This window comes from Mastigoproctus giganteus, chromosome 4 (genome assembly GCF_048544385.1).
Source record: "Mastigoproctus giganteus isolate SK-2022 chromosome 4, ASM4854438v1, whole genome shotgun sequence".
Lineage (NCBI taxonomy): Eukaryota > Metazoa > Arthropoda > Arachnida > Uropygi > Thelyphonidae > Mastigoproctus > Mastigoproctus giganteus.
Window position 1 is genome coordinate 30,940,549 of NC_143578.1, and position 20,593 is coordinate 30,961,141.

The following is a 20,593-nucleotide window of genomic DNA, read 5'->3' on the forward strand; positions in this document are numbered from 1 at the left end:
TTAACTCTATATAATATACACTCAATAGCAGGCATATTTAGCCACTCTAATTTAATATAAAAAGACAATAACAAATATTCTCTTCTCACTGTACAGTAAAATCTTTATGCAATTATGGTTAACTTCTTTCTTTTGTTAGCACCGTAGAAAATGTTCATAAAATAATGCTAAATGTATAGTGCACTCAATCATACAGAAAAAGAGAAGACTGCAAACAAATATCACAGAAATGAACACCAATGAAACTCATACTTGCATGACAACATCAAGCACATTTCTGAAATTTATAACCAATGAAAAAGAACTGTAATGCTGATGCCTTAAGATCACACATACTGTACCAGTGCTATATAACTAGGTACCCAAACAAGCTGTAAATCATGGCATGGAAATTCCCATAAACAAAATTCTATAAACCAGCATTTCCCAAACTTTTTTCAGTATGGACAACTTTTACATTTGAGGTGGAAACCACCGACCACTTTTATATTTCAGGTAGAAACCACGGACTACAAAAAATATATATTAACTATTTTTTAAATACTACATACGTGAGATACAAGCATACTTTTATCTCTCATCACTAAGAAACAGGATTGTTTTCTACAACCAAAAAATCTTTCATTGTAAAGTCCCACAGACCACAGGTTGGGAAACACTACTCTAAATTTAAACACAATGTGGGAATCAGTTTACATATGCAAATTGAATTACAGGTAAAACTTATGTGCTGCTACACTACATTCTTGGCATCATCAAAATCAGTTCAAAAATTCTACAGTTACATTTTTAGGTTCTGTTCAATTTCAGTGCTATTCAATGGCTCCAAAAAGGAGATTAACCTTTAAAGAAAAGGTTCTTTTCTAATTCAATGGAAGTCATTGAATTAGAAAAGAACAAAAAATCAAGTGTTTGTGCACTCACTAAAGAGTTTAGTATGAGCCACTTTTGGCTCATACTAAACTTTCACACAAATTAATGATTTTGTTTTAAATAAGGACACAATTTATAGGAGATGGGCTTTAAATAGAAACAAAGGTTCTAAGGTGGTTAAGGTTAGAAAAACAGACAAGATGCAGTCACATTTGACTGATTCAAGTTTGATCAAGGAATCTGTATGATCAAAGAATATTCCAATAAACCAAAACCATTAATTCAACAGAAGGCACCAGAGACCAGCAAAGAACTGAAAATGAACAACTTTGAAGCATCTAATGGATAGCTCAAGAAATTTAGAACATACCATAACATTTCATTTAAAGACACAACTGACCGAGGGGGGGGGGGGAAATGTCAACAGTAAACAAGTTATGAGAGAAGAATCAGAAATTGAATAAGCATCTGTGCATTATCAAAAAAAGACATTTTTAACTGATGAAATGGGACTATTTTTCACAGCTCTCCCAAAGAAAATAATGCATTTTAAAGGTGAAAAATGTAGCAGTGGGGGGGAAAAAAAAAAAAACCATGAAAGTAACTGTCATGCTGTGCATGAACATGTTAGAATTCAAAATGCTACTATTATTGGATAAGGCCAACAAACCTCACTGCTTCAGAAGTGTAGATTTTTGGCATGCAAATAAAGTCAAATAATGACAAAGTGGCTGCTGAAATTTGATGATGGTGAAATGAGGAGAGCCAACAGGAATGTTATTTTATTTTTCAATAATGCTAAATCAGATCTTAATCTCAGTCTCAATATTGTTAAACCTGTTTTTCTAACCCCAAAGGATTGTGTGGTAACTTCAGTATCGTAACCATTAGACGAGAGACTAAAATACAACTTCAAGATATAGGAATCGAAAACAAAATTGACAGATTCAGCAAGTAATTTAGCAAAATCTATCACTGCATTAGAAGCAATCTTTTGGATACGTTCTGCTAAGAAATGTATAAAAACAAAGTGTCATAAACTGCTTTAGAAAAAGCTTGATTTTTGGTGTTCGTGGCAACTTAATAAACTGCACATTTGTCATTTGTTCCACAAGAAATGGTTAAAATTATTGATTTAATAAAGGACTGCAGCTCATACTTAGCCTCACTATAGCCTCAGTAGCTAATGTGCCAATAAAACCCAAACTCATACTTAGCCAGAGAAACACATGGATTAGGCAGCAAACTCAAGTAAATGACATTCTTATCAAAACTAAAGAACTAAAATGGTCTTGTGCAGGACACATAGCTTGAAGACATGATGACAGATGGATTAAGAAAATAACAGAATGGTACCCAAGAGGAGCTAAAAGAAAACCTGGAAGTCACCTCGACTGCCAACCCAGCATAATTGGTTGGCAGTCGAGGTGAGGACGCACTTCGTCAGGGCTCCTCAGTTAAGTGGATTGGATTACTGTTGATTAGTGCTTTTAAATATTTGATTTATTTAGATATTGTTGGATTATTTTGTTATAGGTTTTCCTGTAACAGTTTGATTTTTATAATATTATAGATATAATTTTTTAAAGTTAATTTTCATTGATATTTGGCTAATTTTATAATGGTAGTTACGAGATCTGCCTTAAACACGTCACAGGGTATCGTGACTCACACAGAAATAGCCGATGGCGATTTACAGGTGAGTCATGATTTAATCTGTTGCGGAACCTGTGGAACGTTTTCCAAGGTCGACCTGGTGACTAATCATAGCTCACCTGGGGATTCTTTTCTTTGTGATCGATGTAAGGAGTGCACCGATCTTAAATTACAATTTGGTGCACTGATGGAACAATTTGAGTCTCTGAAAAAAACGGGTGCTTGCCCTCAAGAATAATGCATCTGGGAGCTCGTCAGGGACTCAAGACTCCAGAAATCTACCAAGTGATGCACACCCGATTGGGGCCTCAAAACAGAAAAACCAAGTGCAAACTACTCTGGTTAAAAAGGACATTGTTTTATTAGGAGACTCCATTGTCAGGGAAATGGGGAATATTTTTTGTAATAAGGACAGGTGGAGTAGAACCAGGGTATGTCTGCCAGGAGCAACTATTAATGATGTCACCAACAGATTGTCAGATTTTAAGGGGGGTAAAGAGAATATTATTATTCACGTGGGGACAAATGACATTAAACATACACGATCTAACGATTTGTTGGAAAAATACAGGACCATGCTGAGGAAATGTCATGAGCTAGGCCACAATGTCTATGTGTCTGCAATTCTGCCCAGACACGATAGGAGGGATTATATGTTAAAAGCCTTGTGGATTAACTCAAGACTTGAAGGACTCTGCAAGGCTTTAGGGGGGAAATTTCTATCAGCATGGACCACACTTGTAAGTAGAAGGAATTTGTTTTGTAGAGATGGGTTACACTTAAACAAAGGTGGTGCAAAAGTTTTTGCCAGTATTATTGAGGATACCTTAAAGGTTCGGGGAAACTGCTAGTTATGGGAGGATGTGGGTAATACTGACATGCATTTATCTGATAATATTGGTCAAAGTAACTCTTGCACAACAGATAAGAACTCAAGAGTTCTTATCTGTTACCCCAACTGGACATATTATCTAGATGTTCTGGGGGCAGAAACGTTTCAAGTGAGCGGGCAGCTAATGCCAGGGAAGAGAGCCTAAAAAACTTCAAGGGTTGTGTTAAAGTTGTTAAATATACAAGAACAGCAAGTCTTAATTGTTTATATAGTAAGGATAGAAGTGTCGTCAATAAAATGAGCAAATTTGAACTGCTGGTTAAAACAAGTAACGCGGACATAATAGGGCTTACGGAGACGTGGTGCCACCCGGAAATTGGGGATGATGAGTTTCAGTATGGCTTGTATAATGTATTTAGGAAGGATAGGGTAGATAGAAAGGGTGGTGGGGTAATGCTTCTTATCAGAAGCAGCCTGAGTGCGACGATAGCTTTCCCAGATTCAGATGTTTCACATGCTAGTATAGAATCTGTATGGTGTGAGATAGTTGGAAACAAAGGTATAATTAATTTTAATTTAATTTTCTGTTTATATTCCGGCACGACAACCAAGTCAGTAGAGTTTACAATAAATCAATACAAATATTTATTGTATTTAGTAGTCACAGGAGTGAACCCCGGTCCCCTCAAGGAACGCATGCTATGCACTCTCGCTCCTGACCACTTGGCTACTGCGAGTAGGAGTAATCTACAAACCAGGTGATTGTGAAGATTATGACGAAAGCCTCTACATGCAAATGGAATGGGCAAGTAAGCATCAATGTCTTATTATGGGTGATTTCAATTTGACTCTAATTGATTGGAGTAAATGGGAAGGAAACTCTACATGGGGAACAAAATTTTTAAATCAACTAGATGACTGTTATTTGTATCAACATGTCAGGGAAAGTACTAGAGAAAAGAATATCATAGACCTCATCATCACCCATGAATCAGATGACATAACAGGGCTCACAGTACAGGAACTAGTAGCAGGAAGTGATCACGGAGTTCTATGGTGGATGATGATGAGAGAGGTAGCAGTAGTAAAAGGCAAAGGAATGAGTTTTAATTTCAGAAAAGGAAATTACGATGCATTACGGTACTACATGGCCTGTATTAACTTGGTAGATATCACACAGAGAATGAATACATTTGAACTGTGGTATGCTTTTAAAACATTAATCAGATGCCTTGAATGCATATTTACCATTAAAAAAAAAAACTCCACGAGGAGGGTTCCAAGTTAGATGAATAGTGAAGTTGCCACATTACTTGAGCAGAAAAAGGTGGCATGGAAAGGTTACAGAGCAATAAAAAGTACTGAAGCCTATGGCTCTATTACAGATCGGCTACAAGATGATCTGTAATAGAGCCACAGAAAAGGTTCGACAGGCAAAGGCAGTTTATGAGAAATCACTAGCAAACAGAGCAAAGAGGGGGAGGATAAGGAATTCTTCACACCAGCTGCAGTTGCAGATGAACTCAACAGTTATTTTGCATTGATATTTACAAATGAAAAACCCTTTGTGGCAATGGGAAATTGTGGGAGTGTAGTTGAAAAATATGTAATTAATGATATTGAAATTTTGCAAGATTATTTAATGAAAAAACTTTAGAACCTACAGGCCAGTAAGGCTCCTGGAGTTGATGGAATATACCCTATAATCTTAAGGGAGGTGGCAAGTGAGTGCATTGAACCATTGAGGCTAATTATGCAAGCATCACTAGACTCTGGGGAGATTCCCTTGGATTGGAAAAGTGCCACCATATCTCCCATACATAAGGGTGGCTCTAAGAGTGAAGTGGGTAATTATCGACCTGTCAGTCTGACTTTAGTGGTAGGGAAAATCATGGAGGCAATGATCAAGGGTGGAATTCAGGATCATTTCGATCGAATTGAAATTCTCAATGATACTCAGCATGGTTTTGTAAAGGGAAAATCATGTTTAACAAATCTGGTTCGCTATGTTGAAAGGGTCACTCATGAGCTGGATTTAGATTTCAGCAAAAGCTTTTGACCCAGTCCCACATGAGCGGTTGCTTTATAAGCTGGAACAGGTTGGAATCACTGGGAAAATCCTTAGATGGATAGCAGGATGGCTTCAGGGCAGGAGGCAGAGGGTTGTGATAAATGGCTATTGCTCAGATTGGGTTGATGTAAGAAGTGGGGTTCCCCAAGGATCAGTATTAGGACCACTGTTGTTTTTAATTTTCATAAACAACATTGATGAAGGGATAGAGGGCGTGATGTCTAAATTTGCAAATGATGTTAAAATTGGTAGAGTAGTTAATGATCACTGTCAAAGTTGAGCTTCTTCAGAGAGACCTAGATAGACTTCAGGAATGGTCAGAAAAATGGCAGCTATGCTTTAATCCAACAAAGTGTAAGGTATTAACACCTGGGAAACAGTAATCCCAAAATAAATTATTCACTTAATGGAGTTCAACTAAACCCAGTACTGGAGGAAAGAGACTTGGGTGTTACGATATGGTCAGACATGAAATTCTCTGAGTATTGTAAACAGGTTGCAAGGAAGGCCCATGGTGTCCTATCAATGATCTATTAAACTTTAGCAAGTAGAGATAGGGACGTGATAATCCCATTATATTAGGCTTTTGTTAGACCACACTTGGAATACTGTGTTCAAGCATGAAGACCGCACCTAAAGAAAGACAGAGCTTCTTGAAAGGGTGGAAAGACGGGTAACTCGCCTGGTGAGATCGGCAAAAGGGCATCCTTATGAAGAAAGACTTCGTATATGTGGGTTGCAGAGTTTGGAAACTAGACACCTTAGAGGAGATTTGATTGAGGTGTTTAAGGCTCTGAGAGGAATCAGTAAAATGAATGAGGACGAAATTTTCAAGATTATAAATGATGCTTGAACTAGGGGACATAAATTCAAGTTACGGGGGGAAATGTTTAGATTGGACTGCAGGAAGTTTTATTTTAGCCAGCGAGTTATAAATTATTGGAATAAGTTGCATACATGGGCAGGTAGAGGCTGACATTTGGGAAAATTCAAAGGTCATCTGGATAGTACCTTTGGGTCAGGGAAGCACATAGGATGATAGCTTTAATTTCCTTTTCTATTATTAATTATTATTTATTATTTTTATCATTGTTCTATTCGGGGTTTTTTTTTTTTTTTGGCTATAAGCCATAGTCTTTCTTACACAATGCGGCTATTACTAATACTACAGCGGAGATGGATAGATGAAATTCATGAGTTTGTGGCTAGTAAATGGATGGCCATTTACTAGCAGAAGAAACAAAAGAAAACAAAACAGAAGGAACTGGAAAGTTGCTGGAGAGGCCATCCTGCAGTGGATTGAAAATGGCTGATGATGATGATGATTTAGCCAGAAGAACACACAAAAAATTGATGATGATTTAATAACAGAGGAACAAGTGAAAGACATATGGGTTTGACAGATGGGCAAACAGGCTGCCAAGACAGCCTATGGGGTTTTGTCAATGATATACTTTTCCAGTAGGGAAAATTCCTGTATATCATTGAGTAGCTCATGGTGTCTTATCAATGATATACAGGAATTTTTCTAGCAGTGATAGGGAGGTGATTATTCCCTTGTATAAGGCAATGGTCAGGCCACACCTTGAGTACTGTATACAGGTCTGGAGGCCTCATTTCAAGAAGGATGTAGAGCTGCTGGAACGAGTACAGAGAAGGGCAACAAGGTTAGTGAACAGAACGAAGGGTTGCTCTTACGAAGAACGGCTTAAGTTTTGCAAATTACAGTGTCTGGAGACTAGGCACTGGCGAGGTGATCTGACAGAGGTGTACAAAGCCTTGAATGGTTTGAGCATGCTCAATGCTGATGGGATACTGCCTCTTGCTCAGAATAATCACTTGAGAGGGCATAAATTCAAATTGAGGAAGGACAGATGTAGGATAGATGTGTGGAAATTTGCCTTTAGCCAGCGGGTAGTTGGTTGGTGGAACAGACTTCCATCCCTTGTTGTGGAAGTTAGCCTAAATAAATTTAAGGCTCAGCTGGACAGGTATTTTGAACGAATGGAGGGGTGAAGTGAAAGGTTTTTTTTTTTTTTTTTTTTTGGCTGATGCTGCATAAGCTTGCTTTCTTGCATCATATGCCTCTACTAATGCTAAAAGGCAATGGTCAGCCCACATCTTTATACTGCATACAGGTCTTTAACCATCTGTGAAAATGTTGTGGATCTGTTTGAATAGGTTTAGAAAAGAGCAACAAGATTGGCGAGGAGAACAAAAGGATGCTCTTACCAAGAAATGTTTTAGTTCTGTAAATTTAGTCTGGGGATTAGACACCTGCTAAGAATCTGATCAAGGTGTTTAAGGCTCTAATGGATTAGGTAAGCTCAATACATTCAGAACATTAAACATATTAACAAAGGATTCCATCAGCATTAATTCTGATGGAATCCTTCCTCTTGCTCAGGACTATGGACATGAGGGGACATAAATTCAAACTGAGGAAGGTGCTTCAGGATAGATGTGTGAAAATTTGTCAGCCAGCAGGTAGTTGATTGTTGAAACAAACTACCATCTGATGTTGTAGAAGTAGGCAGTTTGAATAAATTCAAGGAACTAGACAAACTGTTGGAAGGGATGGACAGGTGATATGGGAAGTATTGAGGATTTTTTTTTTTTTTGGATGATGCTGCATACACTTGCTTTCTTACAATATGGATTAATGCCACTATTAATACTAAATTAATGCCACTACATAATTTGTTTAGGGCAATAGCCTCAGGTTACGAAGAAGTTAACTAACATATAGGTAGATGATTACGTATAAACATGATGCTATAGCACCAAACCTATACGTTAGTTAACTTCTTTGTAACCTCAGGCTACTGCCCCAAACAAATTATGTAATTCTCAATTACTGTACACCATCGGGCATCTCTCGTATTGTGGAGTTATACTTCACAACTAGGTTGTCATCGTTGCAACGCCAGGGTACCTGCCCACCTACCAATGAAGAGCCAATAAGCTCTGAAATGGTGCAGTCTGGGTGGTGGTATCTGCCAAGAATAAGTAACAGTAGTCTTCTCCATTGGTGAACTGTTACTTATTCGAGGTAGTGCAATATCATTGAAACTCGTTGTGAAGGCATTCAGAATATGAGATATACTTAAATGATGCCAATTTGTAACTACTTAGTAGTTGGCTAAGTATAAACATGATGCTATAGCACAAACTTATATGTTAATTAATGCCACTATTAATACTAAAAGGGAAAAGTATATCATCCCATTACTGTCCACTATATGGAGGTTTCACTGTATCATGCTTGTACAAGTGTTTTTACCAGTCAATTTGTACACTACATAGGCTTAACCTGAAAAAACTTACAGGAGGAATTCCACACCACATTCCTGACCTACACATTTTGACTAAAGAGGCCATTAAGAATTACTGCAGTTTAACAATATGCCATCATTTGAAATCAATTTTCTGAATTTTAGAAAATTTTGAAATATGTAGTTGAAGAGCAAGTATAAAAACAAGAGTAATTTCCTGTCTTAAATTCAAGGTTAATTAGGGCTAAATTTCTTATACAGTCGATTCCGGTTATTTGGGACACATCGGGACTAGTGCATTTTGGCCCGATTAAGCGGCTGCCCCAATTATCCAAAGTTTCACGTATAGTTAAAAATACAATGTACTCCCCCCCCTTTACAATTGGTTCACTGTTCAATCAAATCACGTTACGATGGAGTCACCACTGTAAAGTACCGTTCGCTATACGATGTGTAATAAGCGCCAGTCATTGTGATCATGTTTGTGAATTGAATTTCAATTCTATTAAACAGCGATTCTAATTAGCGAAAATAGGAGGAATATTATCCATAGGCTATAAAAGTAAAGATATATTAAGTACAAATTTACCCTTTATTACCTTACCAATTAAAAAAATTAAATGATACGTGAAATTCCGAAGAATATACGTGATAATCGGAATAATTAATACGTATGTACATACTAACTAAACTAGTTGACATTTCTGTTCAATGTCATTTGTGGGTGGGGGTTAATATTTAAAACAGTAAAAAGATAAGCAATCAATAACAAAAAACACAGCGCACACACAAATTGGAAGTAACACAATACGCGCAAGTGAGAACGGAGTAACAAATTACGCAGCTTTAAAAATAGGAATGAAGAGAAGAGCCTGAAAATTATTATTTTTTATATGAGTGAAGATTCCATAGAAGTGTAAACACATTTCACTATAATAACCCACAGAATTCCAGCTGTCGGTATTATCGCAAATTCAATAAGATCGAGTTTACTATCAGTTTATGATAGATTTCACTAACACAAAAGCCCAATAAACATATCCTGAAAAAGCCTCTGAGGTTGGGCAAATTCATATTTTAGCAATAAACAGGTCACTGCTAATTGTTTTATGGTTGTGATCTCCAGAAATTCGACCGAACTACGTGGTACGGTTGGGGACAATCATAGGGTAATCTTCAGTGCTGCGGTCTTCTGCCCCGATTAAACGGCATTTTGTCCCAATTAAACAAAGTAAATCCTGGCTATTTTCTCGATTGGGTTTTGTTTTTTAAGATTTGCCCCAAATAAACAGCTGCCCCGATTAACCGGTGGCCCAAATAACCGGAATCCACTGTATTAATTTCTTAAGTTGAAACTCATGTTAACTTACCTCAACCAACTTCTTATGACTGAACACTAGTATTCCTTCAAAAATTATTACATTAGCTCCATACATGGTTTTCTGGGAAAGGAAAAAAAAAAAAAAAAAAACCAACTTTAATGATGTAATATATGATTTACAAGATTCTAAACAAGTCAACTATATAAATTTATCATCAATAGAAGGCTCTAACTACATAAAAAAAGGTACATAAGTTGCAAAAAATAAAATTTTTAAAATAAACATAACTATGAATCAACAATTTATACAAGATGAGGAAGTTAGCAAGTTACAAGTCAACAAAGCAAGATAGGTGTACAGTCAAACTGCAAATGAGCATTTATGGCCAAAATATTACAAGACATTAAGAACCTTGTTATTAATGCAGTGGATCTGGTGTGTTTCCTATGAAAATCTACAAAGAGTTCATTGAAACAGCTGAATATTAATACAAAAAGAAGAAAACCAGAAAAAAAAAAAAAAAAAAGTTAAATACTCATCTTCTTGGAGTCATACTAATGGTACAAGCTAGTTTCTGTAGGACAATTCAAAGTACATTAAATGTTAATATCATGTTTAATGTTTACACTTTATAGTTATAAAATTTAAATCATTCCAGCATGCACTGGAACATCAATTCAAGATAAAAGCACTCATACATCCGAATAACACTAATGTTGCTCTTTGCATAGCACGTAAGAACTGAACTGAAAAACCTTTCTGGAAGACTGTTTCATGACTGACTTTTTTTTTTGTTAATTTCCTCTGACCAGTAAGGATTTCAGACTGATCATTACTGATTTTCTGACACATAACAGTAATCACAATATGCAGACAAACTGATTTTGTTGCCCTTTTTGCCACTGATACATTCTAGTCTCAAAACAAGTTGTATGACAGCTTTTTGTCTTGTCAGAAAAACATTAAGTTTAAAACTTGGTCAGAAAAAATAATGAGCTACAAAGAAGTATTGGAATAAATATAATTATGTAACAATACAAAATAATTACAAAAATTCTACTAATACACAGATAATGAACATATCATTATCATTCATTTTACTACCAAAAGACTGCATCTTGTAGAATTACTGAAGTTCAGCAAAAGTTTGCAAAATGGAGATTTGTAAATCATATGTTCATACGTTATAAATTTTGCCTCAAATTTTATGCCACCATCCTATAACTGCTGATGGCAAACAATGCTGCACTCAAGTTTAGTTTATTACAAATCTCTACCACAGAAATATTAATAAAACTATTAATACATCTGGTAGACATCCTAACTATTATTAATAAAAAAACACTTATTAAAAAAGTTATCACAAAAAAAATCAAAGCATCCTACCATTCTTTTTTCTCTTGCATGTGTAATAAAGTTATAAATAGGAACTTCTACCCTCCTTCCTTCTTTTAATTTTCTCAATGTTTCAACAAGTAGATCAAAATCAAAGGCATCTGGATGATCAAAATTGTATTCATTTATTCGTGCTAGTTTATGTTCCTCTTCATTGAGCACCTGTGAGCAAAATTTAAAAAATAGCAGATAATGAGTTATATTGATGCAAAAAAAAAAAAAAAAAAAAAAAAAAAACACTACAAGAAAAGTCTCCTACACATGCACAAAATTAGCTATTAAATCCTAATACACAAAAAGGGAAATAATAATAAATAATGTGAGAACTATAGAGGAATATCATTTCTACCAATAGGATATAAAATTCTGTCCAGCCTGATACTGAAACAAATAACGCCATTTATGGAGGATAATATTGGAGAATGCAAAGCAGAAATCAGAGCAGGAAGATCAACATTTGACCAAATATTCACATTAAGATAAATAGGAGAGAAAAAAACTGGACTCCTTTTCTCTGTATGATGACATACATAGAAAAGGAGTCCAGAATACACTAAAAAAAAAAAAAAAATCTGAAATACTACAGAAACTAAGCAATCTGATTGAAATATGTGTAATGGAAACGAGGGGAACTGCAATGGTTAAGAGAATGAAAATCTGTGCCATTTAACATTAATAGTAGACAAGGAGATGCACTCTCACCAATACTCTTTAACCTAACCATCAAAAAGACCACAGAGAAAAACGGTTAATTCACTTTTCCAACTTTAGACAAGGATATAGGGGGATATACTGGACACCCCTGCCTGCAAGACTGTCATGGTAATACATTCTATTCAGAATAAAGTGAATAGGTAACAGACAGAAGAGATACAAAAATATGAAATAAATCCTACCACACCATGGCCTTGCCCAATACATTCTGTTGATTTCAATATTTGTAAAAGAATAAGAGAAGTTTACCTCAATATGATACGTAGAACACTTCCGAATGATACTCTCCAGAAATTAAACTGAATATAATATTATAGTAAAAATTGAATTGAAAACAATTACAAAAATCGAAAATATTACATTACAGTAAAAAATAAATTGAAAACAATTAAAAATCGATTGAATGCAATTAAAAATAAAGTAAAAAATTAATTAAAAGAATTTAACGAAAATATATAATGTTATATTTGGTTTAATTTCTGGAGAGTATCATTCAGCAGTGTTCTACGTATCATATTGAGGTAAACTTCTCTTATTCTTTTACAAAAATTTTATAAGAAATATATCCTCTCTATGCCTCTGTTTAAAAATCAGAAAAATAATAATCGGATAGTGCATAAAGGCAAGCAATGATAACTTGCTGTTTTATTCACTTTTTAAATAAGGGCACAGGCAAATATCTCCTATCCACATGTAATTTCCTGGGTAGCATATTCATTATATTTGGATCACCTAATATATAGTACTTAAACCTGATAATGAAAATTAGTATTAGTAGTGGCAAATGATGCAAAGAAGCAAGCTTACAGCATCAGCAAATAAAAAACTTCTCACATCACTGGTCCATTCCTTCTAATAATTTGATAGTAATCTAATTCTTCCTCAAATTTATTTAAACTACCCACTTCCACTACACCAGATGAATATTTGTTCCAATGATCAACCACCCTCTGCCTGAAAGAATTTCTGCACATCTGTCCTGCAATCATCCTTCCTCAATTTAATTTCTGCTCACCACATGTATTTTGGTTGAGCAAAAGTAAGAATGCCATCAGCATTTTGCTTACTCAATACATTCATTGCTTTAAACATCTCAATCAGATCTCCTTGCAGGTGCAGAGTTTCCAGATGCTACAATTTAAATAAATTGAAGTCTCTCTTGGTAAGAGTACTCCTTTTGTTCCCCTCGCTAATCATACTGCTCTTTCCTGCACCAACATATCCACATACTTTGTAAAATGAGGCCACCAGACCTGTACACAGTATTTAAGACTGTGAACCTAACCATCATGTTACACAACAGGATAATCAACTCCTCATCCCTGCTGACAAAATCCCATAAGCTGTTCTTAGCAGCCTTACTGCACTGCCCAGATAACTTCAACTGTCACTTTTCAGCCCACCTGCCTAATTTTTCTAGATCTTGTTGCAGTAGCATAAATTGATTACTATCATTAACACACCTAGCCAACCTTTATGTTATCTGAAAACTTAGATATTAACCTAATATGCTATAATTATTATCATTAATAAATACTGAAAATAACAATGGGACTAGCATTGAAAACTGGAAGAGTCCACTAATAACATTAATCCAAGAAGAGCAGTGCCAGTTGATAACCACTCTGTCTTTTCCAATTCAACCACACCTTTATCTATAGCAGTAACTTGCCTTAATGCCACACTGCTCCAATTTATGCAGCAGCATTATGTGAAACAGTATCAAAATCTTTTCTGAAATAAATATATGATGTCTAGATGGTTCAGTTACTTCTTTAACCGGTGACTCCATTATTTTCCATGGAATTGATGTCAAGCTTATGGGTCTGTAATTATTCACTTCACCCTTTGATCCCCCTTTATGAATTGGGGATACATGCACACATTTCCAGTTCACAGGAACCTTCCCTGAATCCAAGGATGATCTCACAATTATGACTCAAGGTTTGCTTACCCCTTTTGCTACTGCTCTTAATATAATTGGATCAATCCCATCCATCCTACATACCTTATTCATGATCAGCCTCAGCAACCTCTTGTCCCTTTCTCTATCACAAAATCAATTAGCTGACTGTAATGTGATATAGTTCAGTCATCCCATCTCTAAAAATTCCTCATGTGTGAATGTAGATGCAAATTATCCCTCAATTTTTCAGGTTACTGACAAACTGAATATATAAATTGAATTTACATTTATACCATTCATTGGTACACCGATGTGATTTTCCCCCTTTCTTCTAGTGTTTAAATAAGTAAGGAAGTCCTTGCTACTTTTCTTTGCACTCTTTGCCAGAGACTTCTTGTAATATCTTAGCTTGTCTCAGCCCTCCTGTGACTACTGCAGACTAGTTTATGTCTATAGGTTTCTGTATCCCCTGATAATTTATATGCATCTTAAATAGTTTCCTTTCTGATTTTTATTGAAATTTCAGACTTTTATCCATTTGCTTCAAAATCCAAATTGAGCTTTTGCAGTAACATATATATCTATAATATAATTATAAATATTAAATCTGTATGTTCTTTTATAATTAAAGAAAGGAAATAATTTTTTATAATATTTATTTCAAGTTTTATTAATTTCAAGCCAACAAGGGATCTGGACTAGGATGATTTATTTTTTCTAATACAGACCATGAAGAAAATTAAATGGTGACTTGATCTACAGTACACACAACACTAATTACTTAAGATTGCTGATAATGTAATTAGTATGTATAATTACTTACTCTGATCGATGCAAAATTGCTTCAACCTTGAGCTGATTCCATTAAGAATATGAAAATTGAGATCTGGTAAATATCAGCTCCTTTCAAGTTATTAACTTTCGCAAATATGCCTGCATTTTGCCATGGTGAAAGAAAAACTTGTTGGAATATTGTTTTATTCTGCTCTTTTCCTTGGTTCCACATTTGCTGAACCAATTTTTACATATAACCAAACTTAATATTGAATATTCGCTAATATAACAGCCACCACATACCGTATTTCCCCATGTATAAGACATACCTTTTTTTGAAAAATTTGGGGTCTAAAAACTGGGTGCGTCTTATACAGTGGTTGTAGATTTTTTTTTTACTTGCATTTCCCACTTTTACGCACTTGTTGTCTTTGCACTCATTGTTTCGCACTTGTTACCGGTATATTAGGTTATGTTTTGCCATGTTCTGCCCAGAAATGGCTCAGAAAAAATTTTCATACAGTGTTGAATTCAAGTTAAAAGTGATCCAGTTTGCAAAAGTGAATGGAAATCGTGCTGCTGAACGTAAGTTTGTCCTCCTCCAACTGAGAAAACAATCCGAGACTGGCTACAGGAAGAAGAAACCCTACTGAAAACGCCACGGCAGAAGAAGGCCATGAGAGGCAAGTCAGCAAAATGGCCTGATTTAGAGAGGGAATTGAAGATATGGATTGAAGAGCAAAGGGCAATTGGAATTCCTGTGTCCACAAAGATGGTTCAGCATGAGGCAAGAAGAATTGCTGATGAAAAAGAAGTTACTGATTTCAAAGTAGAACACAATTGGTGCTTCAGGTTTGTGAAACGGAATGGACTAAGCATGTGTACACACACCAAACTTGCCCAAAAGATGCCTGAAAGCTATGAGCAGAAGGTCCTTGAATTTCATCGTTTTGTCATTCAATGTTGGAAGACATCAGTTTGAGTTGGGACAGATTGCAAATATGGACGAAGTCCCCCTTCAATTTGATGTCCCAAGTAACAGAACTGTTGATAAGAAGGGGATGAAAACTGTAACTGTGAAGACAACTGGACGTGAAAAGAGCCATTATACAGTTGTTGTGCCGACGGAACCAAGCTGCCTCCTATGCTGATTTTCAAACGCAAAACAATGCCAAAAGAAGACATTCCTCAAGGAGTGATTGTCCACGTTCATGACAAAGGTTGGAAGGATCAGGATGAGATGAAGATCTGGTTTGAAAAAGTTTGGAGCAGGAGACCAGGTGGGCTCTTATGCAAACCTGCCCTATTGGTGCTTGATCAGTTCAGGGCACACATAACAAAAAATGCAAAGAAGATTGCTGCAGAGCAAAAAACAAAACTTCCCGTCATACCTGGAGGCTTGACATCCCAGCTCCAACCACTTTATGTCAGCATTAACAAACCCTTCAAAGCTGCCATGAGAGTTGAATGGAACCAATGGATGAAGTCTTCTGGGGACAATTTGACACCAGCAGGAAGAGTGAAGAAACCAACTATAGGAGAAGTTTGTACCTGGGTGAAAAGATCCTGGGATAATATCAAGATTGAGATGGTTGTCAAGTCATTTTAAAAGTGTGGCATTTCAGATGTCATAGATGGAACTGAGGACGAGGCAATATATGACAACATTGATTCGTCATCAGACACAGATGAGGACAAGCTAATGGATGGGAGTTTTTACAGTGATGAGGAGTTGTATGAATTTTATGATGAATAAAACTTGAGTTCAATAACTTTATGTAATTCTTCAAACAGGCCTCTGAGGTTGGGTATATTCGTACTGTAGTTTTTAGTGTTTTGCACCAACCTTGCGTAGAAATAAAAATAAAAACACCAAGGAAACTGAACTTTTGATAACTATGTTTATAATAAATTACAATACCCTGTATTTACAATAAATTTAACTTTACAATAAACTATACATATGGATTATTAAAATCTGCTACATTACAATCAATAAAATGCATTAAAATATACTAGATTAAAAGCGATAAAAATCGTAGCTTTCAAAGGCTCCAGCCTTCTTCTTCAGCGGTGTTTTCTTGTTCTGCAGTACATCTTTAAATATCAGTAGGTTAATGGTACTCCTCACGTGTTTTCATTCACACGTGTTCCGTTCTCTTGCGTTGTGGAACCGGAAGTGGCTCGAGCGGAAGTCATACGGAACCGTTCATCCCTTCTGAGGATAGTGGTCTCAAAGATGGGATGAATCCGCGTACCTCTATCAATGTTAATTGTAGAACAAATCCGCAAACTCTCGAGCCACTTACGGTCCCAGAACTTATGCGCCCGATCGGTGATGATAGCATCGTCCGGGGAGATCTGGTGTTGCTTCTCCCAAAAATGCTCGGCCACGGCGGACTTGCCATATTCTGCATTTCTTATTGCCTTAGTGTGTTCCCCCAGATGATCTTTAAGACGGCGTTTTGTTTCCCCTACATAACATTCCCCACAATCCGGGCATCTAATGCTATATACGACCCCACTTGTGTTCTCTTTAACCTGAGACACGATTGTGTGCAGCCTCCGCCCTGGAAGCTGCACACAACGTGTCTGGTACTTTCTTAGTATTCTAGCTATATGATCAGTCAAACCCGGATAGTAGGGAATGTATGCAGTGGCTATTGGTGTAAAATGCTCGCCTCTCCTCCGATTTCCTTTAACATATTTCTCTATAATCCTCTGGGGGAACCACATTTTGCAAGATCCGTCGTGACCCGTTCATACTCTAACTTTCTATCATCGGAGGTACTGCAATGCGATTTTGCTCTATCAACTAAAGTTCTTATCACACTGTTCCTATGATGGTTGGTCTGAGCTGAGCTGTAATGCGAATACTGCCCTTTACACATGGACTTCCTATATACCCTAGTCTTTAGCTGTCGATCTTCCCTACAGACCAACACATCTAGGAACGGCAAAACCCCTCCTTCTTCCACCTCCGATGTAAATTGTATGAATGGGGAGAAGTCATTTAAGATGTTCAACACCTGATCTTCACTCCCCTTCCGAATAATTGAAAACGTATCATCCACATACCTTTTCCAGGGGCGCATAGGGAGAATACTAGCATTAAATATTCTGGCCTCGAGCTCCTCCATAGCTAAATTAGCTATAATTGCGCTAATGGGGGAGCCCATGGCTGTACCATTAACCTGCTTATACATAGTATTGTCAAACACCATAGTGGTGCTTGAGAGGCATAACTCTATTCCTTTCTCAATATCCTCCAGCTTTAGCTGCGTTCTAGTATTTAGGGTGGTGTCCCTCTGTAACGTCATGTGTGCACACCACACCCCATGCTCAATCGGAATACATGTAAATAGCGATTTCACGTCGAAAGAGATCATGATTTCATTCTCTTCTATGGGTTGGCTTCTAATAAACTGCACAAATTCTTTACTATCTTTAATACTGTATTCTGAAAGTCCCACTAATGGGGATAATAATTTGGCTAAGAAACCAGAAAGTGCATAGGTTGGACTGCCTATAAATGGGACTATGGGTCTAAGTGGAACATCTACTTTGTGAATTTTAGGCAAGCCATAAAATTTTGGCATTTGGCTACCTGTAGCGTGCAACATCCAATATTGTTCCTTAGAAATTTTGTTAGACTTAAGCCAACCCTGCACCATTCTGTTCACTTGCCGTTCCAAACTAAGAAGTGGACTTTTCTGAATAACTTTATAAGTCATCTGATCTTCCAATAAACCCAACGCTTTAATTCTATATGCTTCCTTATCAAGAACCACAGTTGCTCTGCCCTTGTCCGCGGGTAGGACTACGATGCTATCATCTTGTTTAAGGCTTCTTAGCGCTAATTTTTGCTTCACATTAAGATTGGAGGGGGCATCTTTAGCTTGACTTAGGATCGCTGCTACTTTTACTCGAACTTCATTAGCTGTAGCTTCGGGAAGTTTGTTTATAGCCCTTTCCACGCCCATTGCTACTTCTGCAACGGGTAATCTGGGCAGTACCATGGCAAATTTCGGTCCTAAATTTAGAACCTCCAATTGCTCTTTAGTTAATTGTTTATTGCTCATATTCACCACAAAATCCTTGGTGGTGCTATCACTATTGCCCCTAAGCTTGGTTTGTTCTCTAAGCTTGTCAAACTTCCCCATTTGTCTCCGTCTATAACTGTCCGAAATTTGTTTTGCTTTAGCTGCTACCACACTAACCACTCCTGCTAAGTGTATCGGAGTCAACTTGTCATTTATCTTATCCAAGCACTGCCTTTTACCTCTCCTAATGTGGTATAAATTGTTATGTAATTTTTCGATCCATATATTAAGGATCTTCTTTTGATACCACTTGGTAATGTTAAATACTCGTTCATCTTCTTATGCGCCCGATCGGTGATGCTATCATCACCGATCGGGCGCATAAGTTCTGGGACCGTAAGTGGCTCGAGAGTTTGCGGATTTGTTCTACAATTAACATTAATAGAGATAGAGGTACGCGGATTCATCCCATCTTTGAGACCACTATCCTCAGAAGGGATGAACGGTTCCGTATGACTTCCGCTCGAGCCACTTCCGGTTCCACAACGCAAGAGAACGGAACACGTGTGAATGAAAACACGTGAGGAGTACCATTAACCTACTGATATTTAAAGATGTACTGCAGAACAAGAAAACACCGCTGAAGAAGAAGGCTGGAGCCTTTGAAAGCTACGATTTTTATCGCTTTTAATCTAGTATATTTTAATGCATTTTATTGATTGTAATGTAGCAGATTTTAATAATCCATATGTATAGTTTATTGTAAAGTTAAATTTATTGTAAATACAGGGTATTGTAATTTATTATAAACATAGTTATCAAAAGTTCAGTTTCCTTGGTGTTTTTATTTTTATTTTTACGCAAGGTTGGTGCAAAACACTAAAAACTACAGTATAACTTTATGTAATACATTTTTTTTCAAATTTCAGGCCCCAAAATTAAGGTGCGTCTTATACATGGGGAAATACGGTAATTTGATATTTGGGTAATTATTCTCAGGAACACAAACTATGATACCCAGTTTGCATGTTTAGTTTTCATATTATATGTTCACGTCATATAATACTTATGCCCCTACATTTTTTTTTAAATTGGAAAACAAAACCAATAAAGTAGTTGGAAAAACTGCACTAAGATAACCATAAGAATATAAACAAACAAAAATAAAATTTTACAAAAACATTTTTTTTCACTGATTTGAACAATTCAATAAAGACAGAGCACATTCCATAAGAAATATACTAGTTTTGCAACATACTTTTAGCAAACAAAGAAACACCAATACTGACTATTGTGCTTAATCTACAAGCAAAATATGCCATACCTCCCTGATATTTTACAAGCATACCTTGTAAAAGCAATCCATACTGAGCAAAGTTACCCAGGGCACATCCAGAGCTGCTATGATTTTCTTTGCTACAGTGGTTTTACCAGAGGCGCTTCCACCACAAATACCTATTAGACATAAAAAGAATACAACTTAAAAATCTAATATATCAACAATTTTTGTCTTAAACAAGTTTGATTTCTGTGTTATGTTATACATAATTAGTCCTATTTACAGGCACTATCAATTTTTATTAATTATGTGTCAAAATTAATAAATATTTTTATTTTATCCGAGATGAAATGAAGCTATTAGATATTCAGATCACAATTTCATGATAGGCCAACCACAGATAATTTCAAACTTAATAATAACAATAAAAAACACACACTGAAGTCATTTTGT

General features: G+C 36.2%; 1 protein-coding gene across 1 annotated transcript in view; it reads right to left on the bottom strand.

The window, feature by feature from the left end:
- l(2)k01209 (uridine-cytidine kinase-like lethal (2) k01209) overlaps window positions 1-20,593 on the bottom strand; it is a 154,597-nt gene that overhangs the window by 91,631 nt on the left and 42,373 nt on the right. Inside the window, exons 3-5 of the mRNA XM_090371459.1 lie at window positions 20,210-20,316; window positions 11,416-11,586; window positions 10,078-10,149 (exon numbers count right to left, since the gene is read on the bottom strand). Of these exons, the coding sequence (XP_090227585.1) occupies window positions 10,078-10,149; window positions 11,416-11,586; window positions 20,210-20,316 (350 nt within the window). The remainder of the gene's footprint in view (window positions 1-10,077; window positions 10,150-11,415; window positions 11,587-20,209; window positions 20,317-20,593) is intronic.